The sequence below is a fragment of the Mirounga angustirostris genome, unplaced genomic scaffold, assembly GCF_029215605.1.
Source record: "Mirounga angustirostris isolate CCGP_5_RB_7025 unplaced genomic scaffold, mMirAng1.0.hap1 SCAF_13, whole genome shotgun sequence".
NCBI lineage: Eukaryota > Metazoa > Chordata > Mammalia > Carnivora > Phocidae > Mirounga > Mirounga angustirostris.
This window is the reverse complement of record NW_026991721.1, coordinates 46,804,806-46,823,148: the sequence shown is the minus strand read 5'-3', so window position 1 is coordinate 46,823,148 and position 18,343 is coordinate 46,804,806. Positions and strand designations below refer to the sequence as shown.

The window sequence follows — 18,343 nt, the reverse complement described above, 5'->3', positions numbered from 1 at the left end:
CCATCCTCCGATTTCTCTAGAGGCGAAGCCTTGAAAAAGGTTGAGGGGAAGCCGGAAGTGACGCAAGGCCATGGGGGAAGTGGAAATGACGGCAGCACGCCGGAAGTTTACCCGTTTCCAAGGCAACGGCTCCACCACCCCTCCAACAGGTTGGCTGGAGTCGAGACGCTGGAAAGCAACTCCGAGGAGAGGGTACCAGCCCACGGCGGCCGCCGCCAGAACGACTCGCGAGGAGTAGTAACCGAAGACGGCGGCCGCCTCAGTAGCCATCGCGTGTGGAGGATCAACGGCCGACACGGCCAACGCGGAGGCCAGTTAAGAGAAAGAGTTAGCGAAGACCAGGACTTTAGTCCCAGCGAAGACTGGGAAAGAATCCGTGAAGACGGCGGCCATCTCTGTCGGGGCTCTACAGGAAGACTAAGTGAAGACCTCGGTTTCTCCCGCAGTGACTCGAGAAGAGTCCATGAAGACCTGGGCAGTGTCTCTCGCGAGAGACTTACGGGAGATGGTGGCCGCCGTCACAGCAGCTCCTGGGAGAGAGTAAGGGGAGCCCAAGGCTTCAGCAGCAGCGACGTGAATTTAAGTGAGGTCGGCAGCCACCGAACTAGTGACTGTGAGGGACTGGTCGGAGAAGACCGCGGCCTCTGCTTTAGTGATTCTTGGGAGGGTGTCAGAGAAGTCCCGGGCCCCCAACCCGGCGACTCCGGGGAGAGAGGCAGTGACTACTGCAGACGCCGCCTCAGTGGCTCTTGGGAGGAAGGGAGTGTCGATGGCGGCCACAGCCTCAGTAATTCCTGGGAGGGAGTAAGTGAAGACCGCGGCTACGCGGCCAGCGACTCCTCCGAGGTGAGCGTGAGCGTAGATGCCAGCCGCTGCCTCCGTGGCGTCTGGGAGAGAGAAAGTATAGACGAGGGTTTCCGCTGCCGGAGCTCTTGGGAGAAAACCAGGGAGGACCGGGTCCCCGGTCTTAGCGACGACGAAGGCAGCCACTGCAGTGGCTCGTGGGTGACAGCAAGTGAAGATCGCCGCAGCAGCGGGGGCCTGGACTCGAGTCCTCCCCGGAGTCCGAGGGATCGCACCATGCCAGGGGTGTCCGATTCAGGCCCCTCCACCTCCTCTAGGGAGACTGCAACCCCGTGTGAGTCAGACTACTTCGCTTACCTTTGTCTCTGCCACTGTGCTTTTCTCATTTCACCCACAGTAGCGTTGGCCCTTTCTGGCAGTTTCCTTTTTCAGCTGTGACTCCTAATTTCCCTTAACTGACCTATTTTAAGTGGGTCTCAAAGCTGTTCATCTGTTTCTCATCCTCCTTCACTTCAGCTTTCCTCTCTTTCTTTCCACCTGCATTATTCCTGAAACTTCTTGCCCAGATTGACATAAACGCTTGTTAAATGTTACGGACTCTTGGCTTCTCTGCAGCATTTGACCCTGCGGAGATGACTTTAGACTTACCTAGTTTTCTTCCTTCCACTCTGTTGACTCTCCCTTTCCCTTAGATGACTTTTCTTCCATCCTCTCCTTAAAGTATGAGAAGTATGCTGCTCACCCCCCCGCCCGAGATAATGCCATCACTAGTGCTTTTTTTCTGGTCGTGTACTATGACTTAAACCCTAGTGAATTCTGCGTTACTCAATCATCCAGTAAATATTAATTGAGTGCCTACTATTTGTTGTATCTTAAGGTTATATCACTGAAGAAGACAGGCACATTCCTTACCTTCTAGGAAGAAAGATAAATACTGAGCAAATAATAACTAGTGTGATGAATATTATAAAGAGTAGTGTGCTGTTGGCTTCAGTATGGGGTGAGGATGGGTATCAGAAAAAACTGAGGGACACCTAACACTGAGATCTGCTGCGGACTCATATATACAGCTCCCTTCTGGAACTCTTCCTTTGGCACCTCAAGATCAACATGTGCAAAATAGGATTTTGAATCCATATGCCCTCTCTGTCCTTCGGTGTCTGCTACAGGTAACTAAGCCAGACAGCTTGGAGTCATCCTATTTCTCCTCCTTATTTCATCCACTGTATGCATCGAAGTTCAATTCATTCTATTTGCATATTTGTTGAATCTGTCTCCCTTTCTGTTCCTACTGCCACTCTTTTAGTTGAGGGTTTCAACCTCTCTGGTGTAGACTACTGTAGCTTTCTTCTAACATGGTCTTCTTGAGTCTCCAGTCTTGCCTTTTTGCTCCCCTTCAGCAATAGGATGGTTTTGTGTGTGTGTGTGTGTGGTTTCTTGACCACATCCTACTGTTCATGCTGTCTAGGTTGCCTTTCCCTGTCCCCATTTTACCTGGCAAACTCCTGCTAATCCTTGAAGATTCATTTTAGATCTTACCTTCCCCAGAAATCCGTTCTGTTCCCCTTTCTTCCTACCCTGGCTGCGTTAGATGTCTTCTGTGCTTCCATAAGTTTTTATGACTATTTCTGTCATTGCTCCTACCATATTATTTTAAAATTTGTATTTGTATCTTTCTGTGAGTTCTTTGAGGACAGAGACCATGTTGTCTTCATCTTTTTATCTTTATGGTAGACACCAAATTAATGTTGAGTGGATGGATGGGTGGATGAATGAATGAATTGGGATGGGATGGGGTGAAAAAAAAAAGGCGTAAAATTAGATGGAGCCAAATTATGGGCTTGCATATATTGTCATTCTGAGAGTTTGGACTTTGTTCTCTAGACCAGCAGTGGATAACCAGAAGCAGTTAGTGGAGTAGAGGCATGAAGTGATCAGGATAGTGTCTCTGTATAAAGTGGATTAGAGTGGGTAGAACATCATTTGTAGATCTTGTAGTATTAGTTTAAAGGAGAAGAATGAAGGTCTGACCTAAGGGATTAACATCATTAAACATTTATTAAGTGACTTGGTTATTTTTGGTCCCTTCCTTGTACCCTTCCCCATATGGATATATCTTAATTGTTCTTCAAGGTCTTGCTTAAATGTTTACTCCTCCAAAGTCTTAATTTTACCTGTACTTTCTTAGTGCATCAGTCAGTTTTTTTTTATTTTATCGAATTTATCCAAGTAGATTTTATTTTATTTATTTTTTAATTTTTTATTGTTATGTTATATCCAAGTAGATTTTAAAGTGTTGGTGGAAAGAAAATGTATTAAATCCATGTCCATTTTCCATCATATTGAAGTGGGAGAGCTAGGTTCTTGTCTCATGGAATCGAAGAATGAATCTCATAGTCAAAGGAGAGTGAGTAAAGTGGTAGAGTTTTGTTAAGCAAGGATACAGAAAAAGCTCTCGAGAGTGAGAGGGTTGCCACTGAGGGTTTTTAGTGGCTATCTTTTATTGAGAACTGACTGGGAAATTTGTGGCCTTGGGATTCTTGTGCCATCTTGGTTTGAGCAAGGACTATTGATAACACCCTTAATGACTTAATTTTTTGAGGTTTGGTCATTTTCTGTGATACACTGTAGCCGCCAAAGAAGAATACTCCCAAGCATCCGAAGCCACGTGGTCTTTTCTTATATCCTGTTCACTCTGTTTTAGCGCTTCTGCCTGCCAGGAAGAGTCTCAGAGCCTAGCCAGGAGCCCCCAGTCTTTCCCTGCCTATACCTTAACCCTTTCCTTATTCAATAATATCAAAGTGCTTGGCACATGGTAGATGCTCAGAAAGGATTTTTGAATAAAATGTGCATCATTTTGTTAAGGGGTGGTGTAAGATATGATTCCAGCCCTCAAGAAATTAACATTTGAGTTGTGGAGAAAGGAGATATACATAGATAAGTAGTAGTACAGATTGCATAGATTATCTACCAGAAATGTTGGTGAGTTCTTTCGAAAACAATTTGAGGTCAGGAATCATGTCTTTTTGTTTAGGAAATGCTTTGATTAAACTCTCTTCTTCTTTCTCCTCCAACAACTGTTTGTTCATGCTTAGATACCTTTGTTCCTTCTGGCTTCAGGTACACATTAAAATACTTCACAGTCGCAATGTAGTCTCGATGTTTGGAACATTAAATTATAAAATATAAGACCACTGGGTGTATGAAGTAAACATGTGACCTGCCATTCCTTTCTTAGTGTAGTACATATGAGAAGGATAAGAAAAATAGATTGATAGAATATATCAGCCTATGTGAGATAAGGCTCTGGTAAAATCACTGGAGAGTAGGTCTCTCTTATGGAGAATGCACTGGGTATATTTCAAAATGGTTACTTTCCCCCTTTCCCTGACAAAGACATGAAGTGATTCTTTTTGACTTTTCACAGTGATAACCTGGTGGGATTTACCCTGGTGGGACAAAAATCTATGAAAATGTGGGGGCCTTCTAAGACTGTGGCCCCAGAGAGTTCTCACTCATAGGCTAATACTTGCCCAGCCTCTAGCAATTTGTCAAAATTACCATTTCAGTGGTTTTGGCTCCAGGTAAGCTGAACTTGTTTGTGTTTTTCTGTATTTGTGTGTCTCTCCAGACTCAGGGAGGCAATTGGCCCTGAGACCTTGGTTCTCTGATGAGTCCAAGAAAAGTTGTTGATTTTCTGTTTGTTCAGCTTTTCCTCTACCTATGGGAGTGATAACTTCGGTGCTCTTCATGTGTTAGAGCTGAAATGGAAGTCTGATTGAGATGTTAATCACAAACATCTTTGTGGTAAATTGTTTGGAAAACCAAAGTGATTTTGTGCTTTCTGTTGAATCATTGCTTTAGTCTTTTTTTTTTTTTTTTTTTTTTTTAAGTTTTGTAATATATGTTAAGCAATTTGATTTTCAATAGGTGCCCGGAAGAAGGTGCATTTTGGTAACATACATGATGCAGTACGGGCTGGAGATGTAAAGCAGCTTTCAGATATAATAGAACGAGGAGTCTGCATTAATGAAGTTGACATTCTCCATAAGTTTAGCCCTTTACATTGGGCAGCACATTCTGGAAGTTTGGAGGTAAGAAGCTCTATAAATTATTAAACTGAAGTAAGTTTACAACTGTTAGCAGTTTTGAAAATTTAGCAAACAGGACTGAGACTTTATGCTAGGCACTGGAAATACTTTTCATTTCATTGTAATATTTGTTGTTCTGGTTACTATGCCTTTGTAACAAATTATCCCAAAAGGTAGTGGCATAAAGTGACCATTTGTGCTCAGGAGTAAATTAGGAATTTGGATCTCAGAGACAGCTTGTTCCTGTTTCGTGATGTGTGGGGCTTCAGCTGGAAGATTTAAATGCTGGGTCTGGAATCTTCTGAAGGCTTGTTTATGCAGATGTCTAGTGGAAGATGCTGGCTCTACGTTGGCCACCTTAATTCCTCTCCATGTGGGTTTTTATGTGAGGTCTCTACACCTGGGCTCGTTTGTGATTCCTTACAATGTGGTGACTGAGTTCCAAAGGCAAGCAGGGAAGGTAATTTATAGAGGGTAACATGACTATCTAGCTCTGTCAATCCTAACCTTTTTCCTAGAGTTGCATGTGAAGTCCCTTAGCACCCCTCTCAGGTGCCATTCCTCTCCTTCCAACTCCAGAGATAAAACTACAACCCTGAATATGGTGTTTAATATTCCCATCTATACTTTATGTTGTTATCACATATGGTTATAGCGTTGTTTTTAATGACATTTTATGTAAATGACATCATCCTGTGTATCATCTTGTAGCTTGCTTTTTGTGTTCAACAGTGTGTTTTTGAGCCTTAACTATGTGGTTACATCTATGTACTCCATTTCTTTCAGACACGTTCCAATAACGTCTTCTTAGATTAATATCAGAATTTATCCACTTATTGATTGATGGCTATTTAGTGGGTTTCAATTTTTAGCTAGTACAGGTAGTGCTTAGTGAATATTTTTTTTTAAAAGATTTTATTTATTTTTTGACAGAGAAAGACAGTGAGAGAGAGAACACAACAGGGGGAGTGGGAGACAGAGAAGCATGCTCCCCGCTGAGCAGGGAGCCTGATGTGGGGCTCGATCCCAGGACCCTGGGATCACGACCTGAGCAGATGCTTAATGACTGAGCCACCCAGGCGCCCCCTTAGTGAATATTCTTATGCAAAACTTATTCTTGGGTTTTGTGCAAAGCCACCTGAACTTTTTCCTCATGATTCGAGATTGTGTGGAGCTTATTTTCATGACTACATTTCTCCAGCCTATATAGGCTGCAGTGGGTCTGTTCACTACAAAGTCTCTTGTTGCCCCTGCCACACAGAGACTGCTTTCTATGAATATGGTTTCTCTGTGTGATTTCTTGTTTGTTTGGCCTTCTCTGCTTCTTGGAACCAAATCTGGTCCAGAGAATTATATTAAATAGCTTGAACTTTATCCTATAGGGGATAGAGTCACTACATGGACTTAAGAAAGGTTTCAAGTAACATCAGATATTATTTTGAGAGCGATAATTTTCTACTGATAACTTCATACTCTCCACCAGTTTGTGTGCCCTGCTTGAACTGTTGTAAACAAGGATTTTTGCTTTGGTCTTTTAGTGGCTTCCTTTCACCTAGGAGAAATGTGCCTTGCCAGTTCTTTCTGAGTTTATAACCCTGGGTGGGTATTTTTTCTGTTTCCTTCCGCATCCCTTTTGGATCTACACTTTGGCAGATTTCCCATATGTTCTCTGGTTTCAGATGTCTCCTAGTTTCATCAAAGATGGGGTTTTCTTCCTGTTTATCTTGCCTTTTTTTTTTTTTTTTTTTTGATGATTTTGAAGAAAGGAAGAAGTGATCTTATTCTGCCATATTCAGATAGGATGGGGTGTCCTCTCTTTCCTGGTATCCTTTCAGCCTTTCTGATTACTCTCAGTCTTCTTTGGTTAACCTCCTCTGCCTTCTGTACAGATACAGATATTTTTTTTTTCTTCTGCTAATGACCTTTTCTCTCCTACTTTATATCCTCTCTCTAGGTAGTCTTTTAGAGTTCCTTGGCTTTATCACTACTGCATAATAATTCATTGATTTGCTTTCTCTCTTGAACTCTGGCTTATGTATCAGGTGCTTGATCAACAGCTCAGGCATATCTAATAGGATCTCAAGTTGGTTTAAAACTAAACCAAGTATCCTTTTCCCTCCCTTTCTTAGTTTTCCAGGCTAATGACTTTGCATCATTATTGCATTGTCTCCGTTTTTTCCAGAGGCAAAGCACAGTATCAACATGTGTCTGAAGGTGCACTTCATAATGCACATTGATGCAGTGAGAACTGATTACTAGATCCTTGATTTTGTTCCGTCTTTGTCTCCTGAGTTTGTCCTCTCCATCCTCCTAGCCACTGCTTTCGAGCTAATTGATTTTCTTCTTTTCTGTCTCATCCACCTTTAGTTCATATTCAGTATAAAGTTATCCCTCTAAAACTAATATCTGATGTTACTTGAAACCTTTCTTAAGTCCATGTAGTGATTCTATCCCCTATAAGTCATAATAAAGTTTAAGATATTTACTAGAAGGGACTTCTCTCTCCAACCTCATCTCCCATAATACTTGTTTTACTCTGTGGTACTGGTAACTACTGTCAGAGAGTGAGTATAAGCAGGGGGAGCAGCCGAGGGAGAGGGAGAAGCAGGCTTCCCTCGGAGCAGGAAGCCCAATGTGGGGCTCTGTCCCAAGACCCTGGGATCATGACCTGAGCTGAAGGCAGACCCTTAAGTGACTGAGCCATCCAGGCATCCCTATATATTAATTTTTATTGGATATTTTATTTTTATTTTTTTTAAAGACCAAGTCACCCAGGCGCCCATATATATATAAATTTTTTTAAATAGGTTTTTTTTTAAGATACCTTTTTTATTTATTTGTCAGAGAGAGAGAGCGCAAGCAGGGGGAGTGACAGGCAGAGGGAGAAGCAGGCTCCCTGGTGAGCAAGGAGCACGATGTGGGACTCCATCCCAGGACCCTGGGATTATGACCTGAGCTGAAGGCAGACCCTTAAGTGACTGAGCCATCCAGGCATCCCTATATATTAATTTTTATTGGAGATTTTATTTTTATTTTTTTTCCTAGGCAAAGAACTTTATTAACCTTGTTTCAAACTTTATTCCCAGGCTTCTTCAGCTTAATTAGCTGCAAAGAATGAATTGTGTATAAGCAAAAACTGTAAAGAGCTGCAGTGTCCAAGGGGCTTTGACTTAAAAATATTAGAGATGTAGATTTTATCAGATCCATGAACAAAATTTTAAAAAGCAGTCGTAATATAAAATAGCAGCTCCCAGTAACTTCTTCAAGTTTTATCTTCTTCAGAAGTTGACTCAATTCAGTTTGCTTCATTCTTGGAAGCTTCATCAAAATTCTCCACAAGATCTGGAACTTCATCATCATCATCCTCTCTGGTAGCAAGTGGTGCTTTTCCATCCACAGATTGTTTGGGCAGAGCTTCAGCCAGTCTTCTTAAACTAGTCAGACTGTCTGCACCGAGTTGGTTTAAGATACTAGGTAGCATTTCTGTCAGCTGCTTTGTCTCAGCATGGCCTGAATGGTGAAAGTGTTCACGGCCAGCAACGCCTGAACTTCGGGGTTGTTAAAGTGGATCACTGGTCCTTGGTTTGTGAACATATTCACTTCTTCAATACCAGAGATATTGTTTACCCCTAACTTCTTTAAGGAGAGCTACAGTTGGGGCACCTGGGTGGCTCAGTCGTTAAGCGTCTGCCTTCGGCTCAGGTCATGATCCCAGGGTCCTGGGATCGAGCCCCGCATCAGGCTCTCTGTTCAAAAGGGAGCCTGCTTCTCCCTCTCCCACTCTGCCAGCTTGTGTTCCCTCTCTCGCTGTCTCTCTCTGTCAAATAAATAAATAAAATCTTAAAAAAAAAAAAAAAAAAGGAGAGCTACAGTTTTTTATCATCTGCTGTAGCCGTTCTATGAACCACCTTCTTCTTTTGCCAAGCAGTTCCTTTCCCACCAGTGCGCACTTGTGCTTGCAGTTTGGTGAGTTTCTCCTGGTTCATGAAAGTTTCTTTCATCTTGTTGGAGCGGAAATGGGACCGTGCGGGGGGAAAAGGATTGGCGCTCAGGGGGTCTCGGGTGGACCAGCTGAGATTAGGTCTATTTTTATTTTTTTTTTAAAGATTTTATTTATTAGAGAGAGAGAGAGTGACAGAGCACAAGCGAGGAGAGGGGCAGAAGAAGAGGGAGAAGCAGACTCCCCACTGAGCAGGGAGCCCGATATCGGGCTTGGTCCCAGGACCCTGAGATCATGACCTGGGCCGAAGACAGATCCTTAACTGACTGAGCCACCCAGGAACCCCTGAAGATTTTTATTTTATTTTTTAAGTAATCTCTATACCCAACATTGGGTGACTCACAACCCTTAGTCACATGCTCCACTAACTGAGCCAGCCAGGCACCCATGTATATATATATATTTTAATAAGTGTACTCTTTAATCCCCATCACCTATTTCAGCTACTCCCTGTCTACCTCTTCTCTGATAACCATCAGTTTGTTCTCTATAGTTAAGAGTCTGTTTCTTGGTTTGTCTCTCTCTTTTTTTCCTTTGCTCATTTGTTTTGTTTCTTAAATTCTACAAATAAAGGAGATCATATGGTATTTATCTTTCTCTGACTTATTTTTCTTTGTCTATATTTTCTATTTGATGAGTCATTGTCATCATACTTTCCTTTAATTCTTTAAATATAAATTCTTTTAAAAATAATTTCTTTTAGTTCTCTGAAGCTATTTATAATAGCAGCTTTGAAGTCATGCTAAGTCCAACATCTGGGCCCTCTCAGGGATAGTTTCTATTGATTATTTTTTTTTTCCCCTGTGTATGGGTCACACACTCTTTGTATAATTATAATCTCATAATTTTTTAGTTTGCCTAGACATTTTGAAAACTGCACATTTTAGATTATATATTGTAGCAGCTTTGAATTCTGATGCTATTCACCCCATCCCTCCCAGATGTGCTTGTTGCTATGTATTTGCTTGATTGACTTGCTTAGACTAATTGTGTGGAGTCTGTTTCCCCACAGTATGTAGTCACTACTCAGTTTTTTTTGTTTGTTTGTTTTGATTTTTAAAAATTCTTGTTACTATTTTTAAGTCTGGTTTCCTGGGGGTCACTCTTGGGTCAGTGATTGATCAGAGGTTGTGTTTATATACCTTGAGCTAGTAAGGATTCCATCTTTTGCTGAGTCTGTGTGGCTTGGGGAATGTTTTTCAAGTCCAAGCAGTTTACAAGTCAACTTGACTTTCCTTTTTTTTTTTTTTCCCCCCCAAATGTGTTTGCAAGGCCTTATGTTTAGCCAGGGATGTCTAGTCAATTTGGGCCCTCTTCAGTCTTTCCTGAATATAAGCAGCTTTGTACATGTACATGGCCTTGTAGATTACAAGGGATAAGTGGAATCTTAGCAAGGTCCACTTGCTGTCTCATTTCTTGGATTTTTCCATTAATTTTCTGGGTGGTCTTTAGTTTTTTTTTTTTTTTTTTAAAGATTTTATTTATTTGCGAGAGAGAGAATGAGAGACAGAGAGCATGAGAGGGAGGAGGGTCAGAGGGAGAAGCAGACTCCCTGCTGAGCAGTGAGCCCGATGTGGGACTCGATCCCGGGACTCCAGGATCATGACCTGAGCCGAAGGCAGTCGCTTAACCAACTGAGCCACCCAGGCACCCTGGGTGGTCTTTAGTTTTGTTGTTTGCCTTCACCAGTGTCGTGACTTCAGGTGAGCTCTGATGTTGGCTTTCCTAGGTTTTTGGCCCCTGAGGTTGGAATTGTTTTTGACTTTGTGCCTAGGCATGGAATTTTTACTCCTTCCAGCAGGGCAATGGAGCTGTCCAGCTGGGTAGAACTTCTGCACAGTGTAGCTCGGGGTAGGGATAGTTGTAGTTTCAGACTTTCTGCTGCAGACTCCACCTGTTCTTACTGAGATTCAGAACATTTTCTTGAGTTAATGCTTCTTATTTTGTTATGTGCCTCTGACAAATTCCCAGTCTTTACATGGTTGTTTTTGACAACTTTGTCTAGTTTTTTTTTTTTTTTGGAAGATTTTATTTATTTATTTGAGAGAGAGAGTGAGCGAGCGCATGCACACATGAGTGGGAAGGGGGCAGAGGGAGAGGGACAAGCCGAATCCCTGCTGAGGGTGGAGCCTGATGCGGGGCTCTATCCCAGGACCCTGAGATCATGCATGACCTGAGCTGAAGTCAGATGCTTAACTGACTGAGCCACTGAGGTGCCCCTACTTTGTCTAGTTTCATCATTGCTTGGGAATGATTTGCCAAGTTCCTCACTTAGCCATTTCTGAAGTCTTACTGATTGATCAGTTGATTTTTTTTTTAAAGATTTTATTTATTTATTTGGGAGAGAGAGAGAGAGTGCACAAGTGGGGGTTAGGGGCAGAGGGGAAAAAGAGAGAAACAGACTCTCCACTGAGCAGGGACCCTGACTTGGGGCTCGATGCCAGGACCCTGAGATCATGACCTGAGCCGAAGGCAGACGCTTAACCACCTGAGCCACCCAGGTGCCCCTGATCAGTTGACTTCTGACAAAGATGCAAATGAAATCCAATAGAGAACAGATAGTGTTTTCATTAAATGGTACTGGCACAATGGGACAGTCATAAGTGAGAAAATGATATATCTGGCACCTTATGTAAAAATGTACTCAAAACAGATCATAAACAAATGTAACACTTAACCTTCTAAAATTTCTAGAAGAAAACATAAGAGAAAAATCTTTGCAAATCATATCTCTCGGAACTTCTAGCCAGAGCATATGAAACTCTAATAGTTCCATAGTAAGAAAACAAAAAACCCAATTAAAAAATGGGCAAATGACTTTGACACTTCAAGAGGACATATGGATAGCAATTGAGCACATGAAAAGATGTCCAACATCATTAGCCATTAAGGAAATGCAAATTAAAAACAAAATCAGATGCCAATACACACCTATTAGAATGGCAAAATAAAAACAAAAAATGATACTACCAATATTGGCGAGAATATGGAGCAGCTGCAACTCTTATACATTGCTATACTTACCTATGTTCCAGTAATCCTGCTTGCATATTTACCCAGGAGAAATAGAAAACTTGTTACATGAATGTTTGCAGTGGTTTTATTTTCCTGTAACTGAACAGTGTTAGCATGTAGTAGTCTCTCCATAAATACTTGTTGATAAATGGAGGACTTACTGTGATTAGTAGTGATGTTGAGCTTTTATTTAATCTTTGTATTTTATTGGCCACTGATCTCTGTGATAGGCCAATGATACCTAAATATTAAGCCTTTCAACACATGATATGGCTATGACTGATGTGACAGTATATCCCAATGATACAACCAATTCTTTAAAAAGAAACTTCTTGAAGATAGAATCTCCAAACTTGAACATACAAAGACAGTACCACTGTATGTGGCACAATGTATTCTATTGAGATTTACATTAATTAAAAAAGATATTAAAGGAAGATGCATTTGACTCTCCCCCCATTTTTTTATAAGCCACTTTTTTTCTTTTTTAGAGAGTATCAGAATAACAATGTTTGCTCTGATACAGAAGCATTTGGGCCCATTTAAAGATCTGTGGCAGAGGCTGCAAATTGGCAGCCATTGAGTGAATTTGACTCATAGATGTGTTTTGTTTGGCTTATACAGTGTGGGTGAAATATAAGATTGGGATCAGCATTTCACTTACAGTAACAAGTGGCTGGGATTAAGTAGCAATTACGCCTTATGGACAATGAATGTGATCTCCCAATTTGCCACAGCTCCCACTGTTCAGTTGACCCAATAATAAGGCCAAGTGGGGGTTACCATATCATTGTTCTTGTGCTTTTGTTTTTCTTAAGCCCCTCATTTACTTATGATGCTTCCCAGGCTGTGGTATTTCATGATGATAGACTAAATTTCAAAGATCTAAAGATGTTAAAAAAAAATCTGCCTTATCACTTGTTAACATGGTTATTTTCTTAATTTAGTGTCTTCATTGGCTCCTCTGGCATGGAGCTGATATCGCACAAGTAACTTTGAGAGGTTGGACAGCAGCTCACATAGCTGCAATCAGAGGTCAGGATGCTTGTATGCAGGTAATAACAACTTTGGCTACTTTTAAAAAATCAATACATTTAATAACTTTAGCATAGTTTTGTTGGGCTGTTGCTTTTATTCTAATAATTTGACTCATAGATTTAGTTCTTTGTCTTAAACAAGTATTTATTGAATTCCATGACTCAGATATTTGGTACCAAATACAGCTTAAACAAATTGTGTAAGTCTGGGGATCCTTTTATCTCTGAAGTAATTGGCTATTGATGGGTTGTTTTAAAGGGATATCACAGACATGACCAGATTATCTCCTTAATAGCTTGTCATGCCTTCTTACTATGGAACTATTATTTCTTATTTAATGTATTTCCTGGCCAGAATTTCACATTAATATGTGCAGGATCTAGCTTATTAGATTAACTAGATATAATCAATATACTGAAATAGACTGGAATTTGGAGGAATACAAAATTGTATAAGCAAACAGTTCCTGCCTCTAAGAAGCCTGAGATTCTATTTGGAATAACAGGCTCTCTACTCAGTGAATTACAAAATGATACAAAGTATAGTCTATGATTAAGGCCCTAATGATTAGAAGGAGATAGAGAAATCATTAATGGAGGCAATAAGACTTCACTAAGCCAAAAAGAACAGGTTGATTTCAGAAAGTTAAGTAGCAATGAAAAATGATTATCATTTTTTATGTGTGAATTACAGTTTCCCATGCATCACTTCATTTAATACAACAATCTTATGAGTTCCCCTTTTTATAGATAAAGAATCAGATTCAGAGAGTTAAGTACCTTGTCTAAGTAAGTGACAAAACCAGGATTTGAACCTAGATTTTATTCTATTAATCTCTATGCTGTAATTCTATGTGAGGTACTTGAATTGGAAAAATTAGGTGTGTTCAGGGGATAAACTATTATATGAGTTTGACTGAGTTGTAGATGTTTTGTTGTATACTGTTATGAATTAAGTTTGGATAGCCAGGTATGTAAAATGTCTTAGAAGTAGAATAAAGATTCATTTGTATAAGAGAGTTTTTATATGTGTACTAATATATACTCTTACACATACATGTAACACACATACATACTTATGCATACATACACATGCACATGAACGTTAACAGAGGAATGAAGTAATGAAAGCAGTATTTCAGGAAATTATTCTAACAAGATATATCTGGGATTACCTAGGATGAGACAGTTTGAAGGCAAGAAGAGCAGTTAGAGACTTTTGGTGTCATCACTAACCCCAGAGGGAGAAATTAGGTGGTGACAGTGGGAAAGAAATAAAATGATTGAAGACCTCTTGCAAAGCAGGAGTTGACAAAGTAGAGTGAAAATTTTAGAGTTTTGAGGCAGAATGGCAGATAATAATGACACTACAGATAAGGAAATCTGAAAGGCAAGGGAGATAGGGGAGCAAAAATGTTGAATTCAATTTGGCACATGTTGTTTAGGGGGCTTATAGGTCATTTTGGTGCAGAAGGTCCAGGCAGTTGAAAAGGGTGCTGAGACAAAGATTTCAGGAGTAATAAAGTATAGAGAAGAGAATAGAGTATTGAAGATTGAATGTTGAAGAATGTTACCAGTAGTGATAGTAGGAAGCAGAGAAATGAGTAAAGAATTCAGAGGACGAAGTCAGAGATCGGAGAGCCAGGATGCATTGGGCTGTACAAATGAAGGAAGAAGTGTTAGGCCGAGTGTCAGAGTTATGGGATGAAACTAAGGGAATGCCATTGGACTTGAGAGCTCACTATAGGGTGAGGTTTGCTGTATTTCCATGCAGTGGTAGGGATGGCACCTTGTTTGCAGGTCAGTTTGAAGTTGAAACATTGAGGTATTAATTTGAGAAGTAGGCAGTGAAAGAGAAAATAAAATAGTAACTTTAGGGGACATTCAAGTCAAATGAAGCTTTACGTGATGCTTTCCTTCCTCTAAGCATTAGATCAAACCATTCCCGTGGCTCTGATTGTCCTTTTCTACCTCAAAGGGATCTTTTCATTCTCAGAGATGTTGTGGTATTTTTTGGTACTATACTGTGTAGTTGTTGAATTATCAAGGACTGCTTTATATAATTGATTATCATTGTCTCTACATATGTCCTAATTCTCTAAGTTGACATGTCTTCATATTCCTTGTAGTGATTCTTAAAGTCCAGTAAATACTCAGGGTATGGTTTGTGATGATTATTGACTACTTTGCTAATTAGGAAGACTTCTTAAAACTCTTGATATGAGTTATGATGGATCTTTTGCTAAGATACTGGTAAATACAGGCTGGTTAAAAAAAGAAGGTCTGAGGGAGTAAAACTAAAAAATATTAACTAATAATTCTTTTAAACAGATTACTCTGCTTTTGAAATAGTGAGTTTACTTTTCAGTTTATTAGCTTAGCATTAAAGTATTTAACTTAGTGATTATTAATCTCTGTTTCTGAAAAGTGTGCCTTATAAATTGTATGTACATGAGTGAAATCAGTATTATAAATACCTCCTAGGCAAGGTTAAAAAGGATCTCAAGCATTTTCTTAGGATTAGCTAAGAATTTCTCATACTTTGTTTGTGGCACATGTATAAGAACTTATATAATGTAGCTATAGGTTGATAAATTGCTTGCCTATTACATATCTGCATTTATGATTTAACATATTTATGTACACTCACTGTTATTTCTCTATTTTTAGGCTCTCATAATCAACGGGGCAAATCTGGCAGCTCAAGATGATCGTGGATGCACTCCTTTACACCTTGCTGCAACACATGGACATTCTTTCACTTTACAAATAATGCTCCGAAGTGGAGTGGTGAGAGATTCCTGTTAATATGTGAGAATGTGTAATCATATAGATGGAATAGCATTTGGTAGCCTAGTTACCTCTCCCTGACTTTTTAAATCCCTTTTATGACTTGGGGGAAGTAATTTGATCTCTCTGTTTAGCTTTTCTGTCTTAAAACATAGGAGCAATAATTTAGATAAAGCTTCAAAAAAACCCCAGTTTAACAGTACAAAGTATTTCAGAGGCTGTGGGTTCTTCATGTCAGTTCAGAGTTTAACTGGGAAGATTCTGAAGCTTCCAAACACATCTCAACCAGTGATTGTAAATCTTTCTGAATTTCTGTGTGTTTACCTATTTGTTTTGTAACTTATTTCATACACTAATTTAGAAAGTGATTTTTTTTTAATTTTTTTTATTTTTAAAAATTTTTTAAATTGTTGTTAATCCCCATACATTACGTCATTAGTTTTAGATGTAGTGTTCCATGATTCATTGTTTGTGCATAACACCCAGTGCTCCATGCAGAACGTGCCCTCCTTAATACCCATCACCAGGCTAACCCATCCTCCCACCCCCCTCCCCTCTAGAACCCTCAGTTTGTTTTTCAGAGTCCATTGTCTCTCATGGTTCGTCTACCCCTCCGATTTCCCCCGCTTCATTCTTCCCCTCCTGCCATCTTCTTTTTTTTTTTTTAGAAAGTGATTTTTATCTCCAGAAATTCCATTCATTGTGATATTTATTTTCAATATTACGCAGTGGTTGTAAAAAAGTAACTTATAAGAAAAGAACTACCTTTATTGAAGACATTATGGTAAGAGTTGGTGTTTCTGTAGTTAGAGAAATAATGAAGGGCCTATTAGGTATTTTTTTTATTAACTCTTTATGCTTTCAGGGATATGATTGGATCATTTGAATCCATCCCTTTCATTTTATTGGTCAGAAGCCTGTGACCAGTAAAATGATTAGTTAAGTTCCCTTTTTTTGTGTGTGTGTGAAGATTTATTTATTTATTTTAAAGATTTATTTATTTATTTATTTATTTATTTATTTATTTATTTATTTGAGAGAGAGAGAATGAGAGAGAGCACATGAGAGTCGGGAGGGTCAGAGGGAGAAGCAGACTCCCGGCTGAGCAGGGAGCCTGATGCGGGACTCGATCCAGGGACTCCAGGATCATGACCTGAGCCGAAGGCAGTCGCTTAACCAACTGAGCCACCCAGGCGCCCCTATTTATTTATTTTAAAAGATTTATTTATTTTTGTTAGCGCGAGAGAGAGAGCATGAGTGGGAGGGGCAGAGGGAGAGGCAATGGGAATCCCAAGCAGACTCTTTGCTGGTCACGCAGCCGCGCCTGCGCCTTGATCCCACAACCATGAGCTCACGACCTCAGCTGAAACCAAGAGTCAAATGCTCAATGGACTGTGCCACCCAGGCACCCCATGACTTATTTATTAATTTGAGAGAGGGTGGGGCGGGGCATGGTGGAGAGGGAGAGAGAACCCCAAGCAGACTCTGTGTTGAGTGTGGAGCCCAACTTGGCCAGATCCCGTGACCTGAGACCACGACCTGAGCTGAAACCAAGAGTCAGGCACTCAACCGATGCACCCACCCAGGCACCCCTAGTTAAGTTCCTTTTTAAAAACTATTTTTATGGATCAAGTTACATTCTTTTTTTTAAAAAGACTATTTTATAAAATTTTATTAGTGCCTTATTAGCTCATATGTTTAAATCAGTGGTAGTAGTAAATTTTTCTACTACATTTATTGTTTGCCTTGTATTTTTAAGAGCAGCCTCCAATTTTTATTTGCAGAATTAAGCTGCTAGACTTACTGTTTCTCCTACAAATGGAAAGAAACTGAGTTCTTGTGAATGTTACCTCTAGGATCCCGGTGTGACTGATAAGAGAGAATGGAAGCCTGTGCACTATGCAGCTTTTCATGGGCGACTTGGCTGTTTGCAGCTTCTCATTAAATGGGGTTGTGGAATAGAAGATGTGGACTACAATGGAAACCTTCCAGGTATTCACAAAAGCAAATGTTTTGGTTTTTCGTTAATGTAAACTTTTAAATGATTGATTGTGTTTATGAAATTTAAACTGTCATCATTCTAACAGTCCAGAAAACTAATTTTTTACTCCTACACCTATGTTATGTACCTGTCATATGACTTTCTTTCTGGAGCCATGCCAGCAAAAGAGAAATTGGCAAAATTGAACTTGGATTTACTCTTCCCACCAGCTATTTCCTTCATCTGCTGTCTAGTTTATTATTTTTTAACTTCATACAGCTCCACCCCCCAGATTGCTATTTATAAAAAATAGTATAAATAGTGGACACTAGCGTATTTGAGTTAATTTGCTAACTGCAGTTGGCTAGTCTGCCATTAGCTGGCCAGTTGAAACCTATACTCTAAACACCCTGTCTTCTTCCAAGAGGTGCTGTAGAAATGCAGAGGAGGGATAGATCATAGAGTGGAGTGAGGATTACTAAAAATAATCCTTGAATTGTGTCTTAAAAGAATCTTAAGTAGCAAACAAATGAAGTGAAGTCCAGACAGAATGATATGAACAGGTTTAATCAAATCACTCTGTTGCTTAAAAACTTCCGAGATTGCTGAGGAGCTCTGATTTCTT

General features: G+C 40.1%; 1 protein-coding gene and 1 pseudogene across 1 annotated transcript in view; one reads left to right on the top strand and one right to left on the bottom strand.

Moving 5' to 3' along the window:
• Positions 1-51: 51 nt before the first annotated feature.
• The window catches only part of ANKRD42 (ankyrin repeat domain 42), an 80,128-nt gene continuing 61,836 nt past the window's right edge, over positions 52-18,343 (top strand). Inside the window, exons 1-4 of the mRNA XM_064576824.1 lie at positions 52-1,138; positions 4,735-4,898; positions 15,618-15,737; positions 17,594-17,729. Coding sequence (XP_064432894.1) covers positions 1,081-1,138; positions 4,735-4,898; positions 15,618-15,737; positions 17,594-17,729 — 478 coding nt within the window. The 5' untranslated portion in view covers positions 52-1,080. The remainder of the gene's footprint in view (positions 1,139-4,734; positions 4,899-15,617; positions 15,738-17,593; positions 17,730-18,343) is intronic.
• On the bottom strand, positions 8,047-8,504 carry LOC123857574 (transcription factor BTF3-like; annotated as a pseudogene).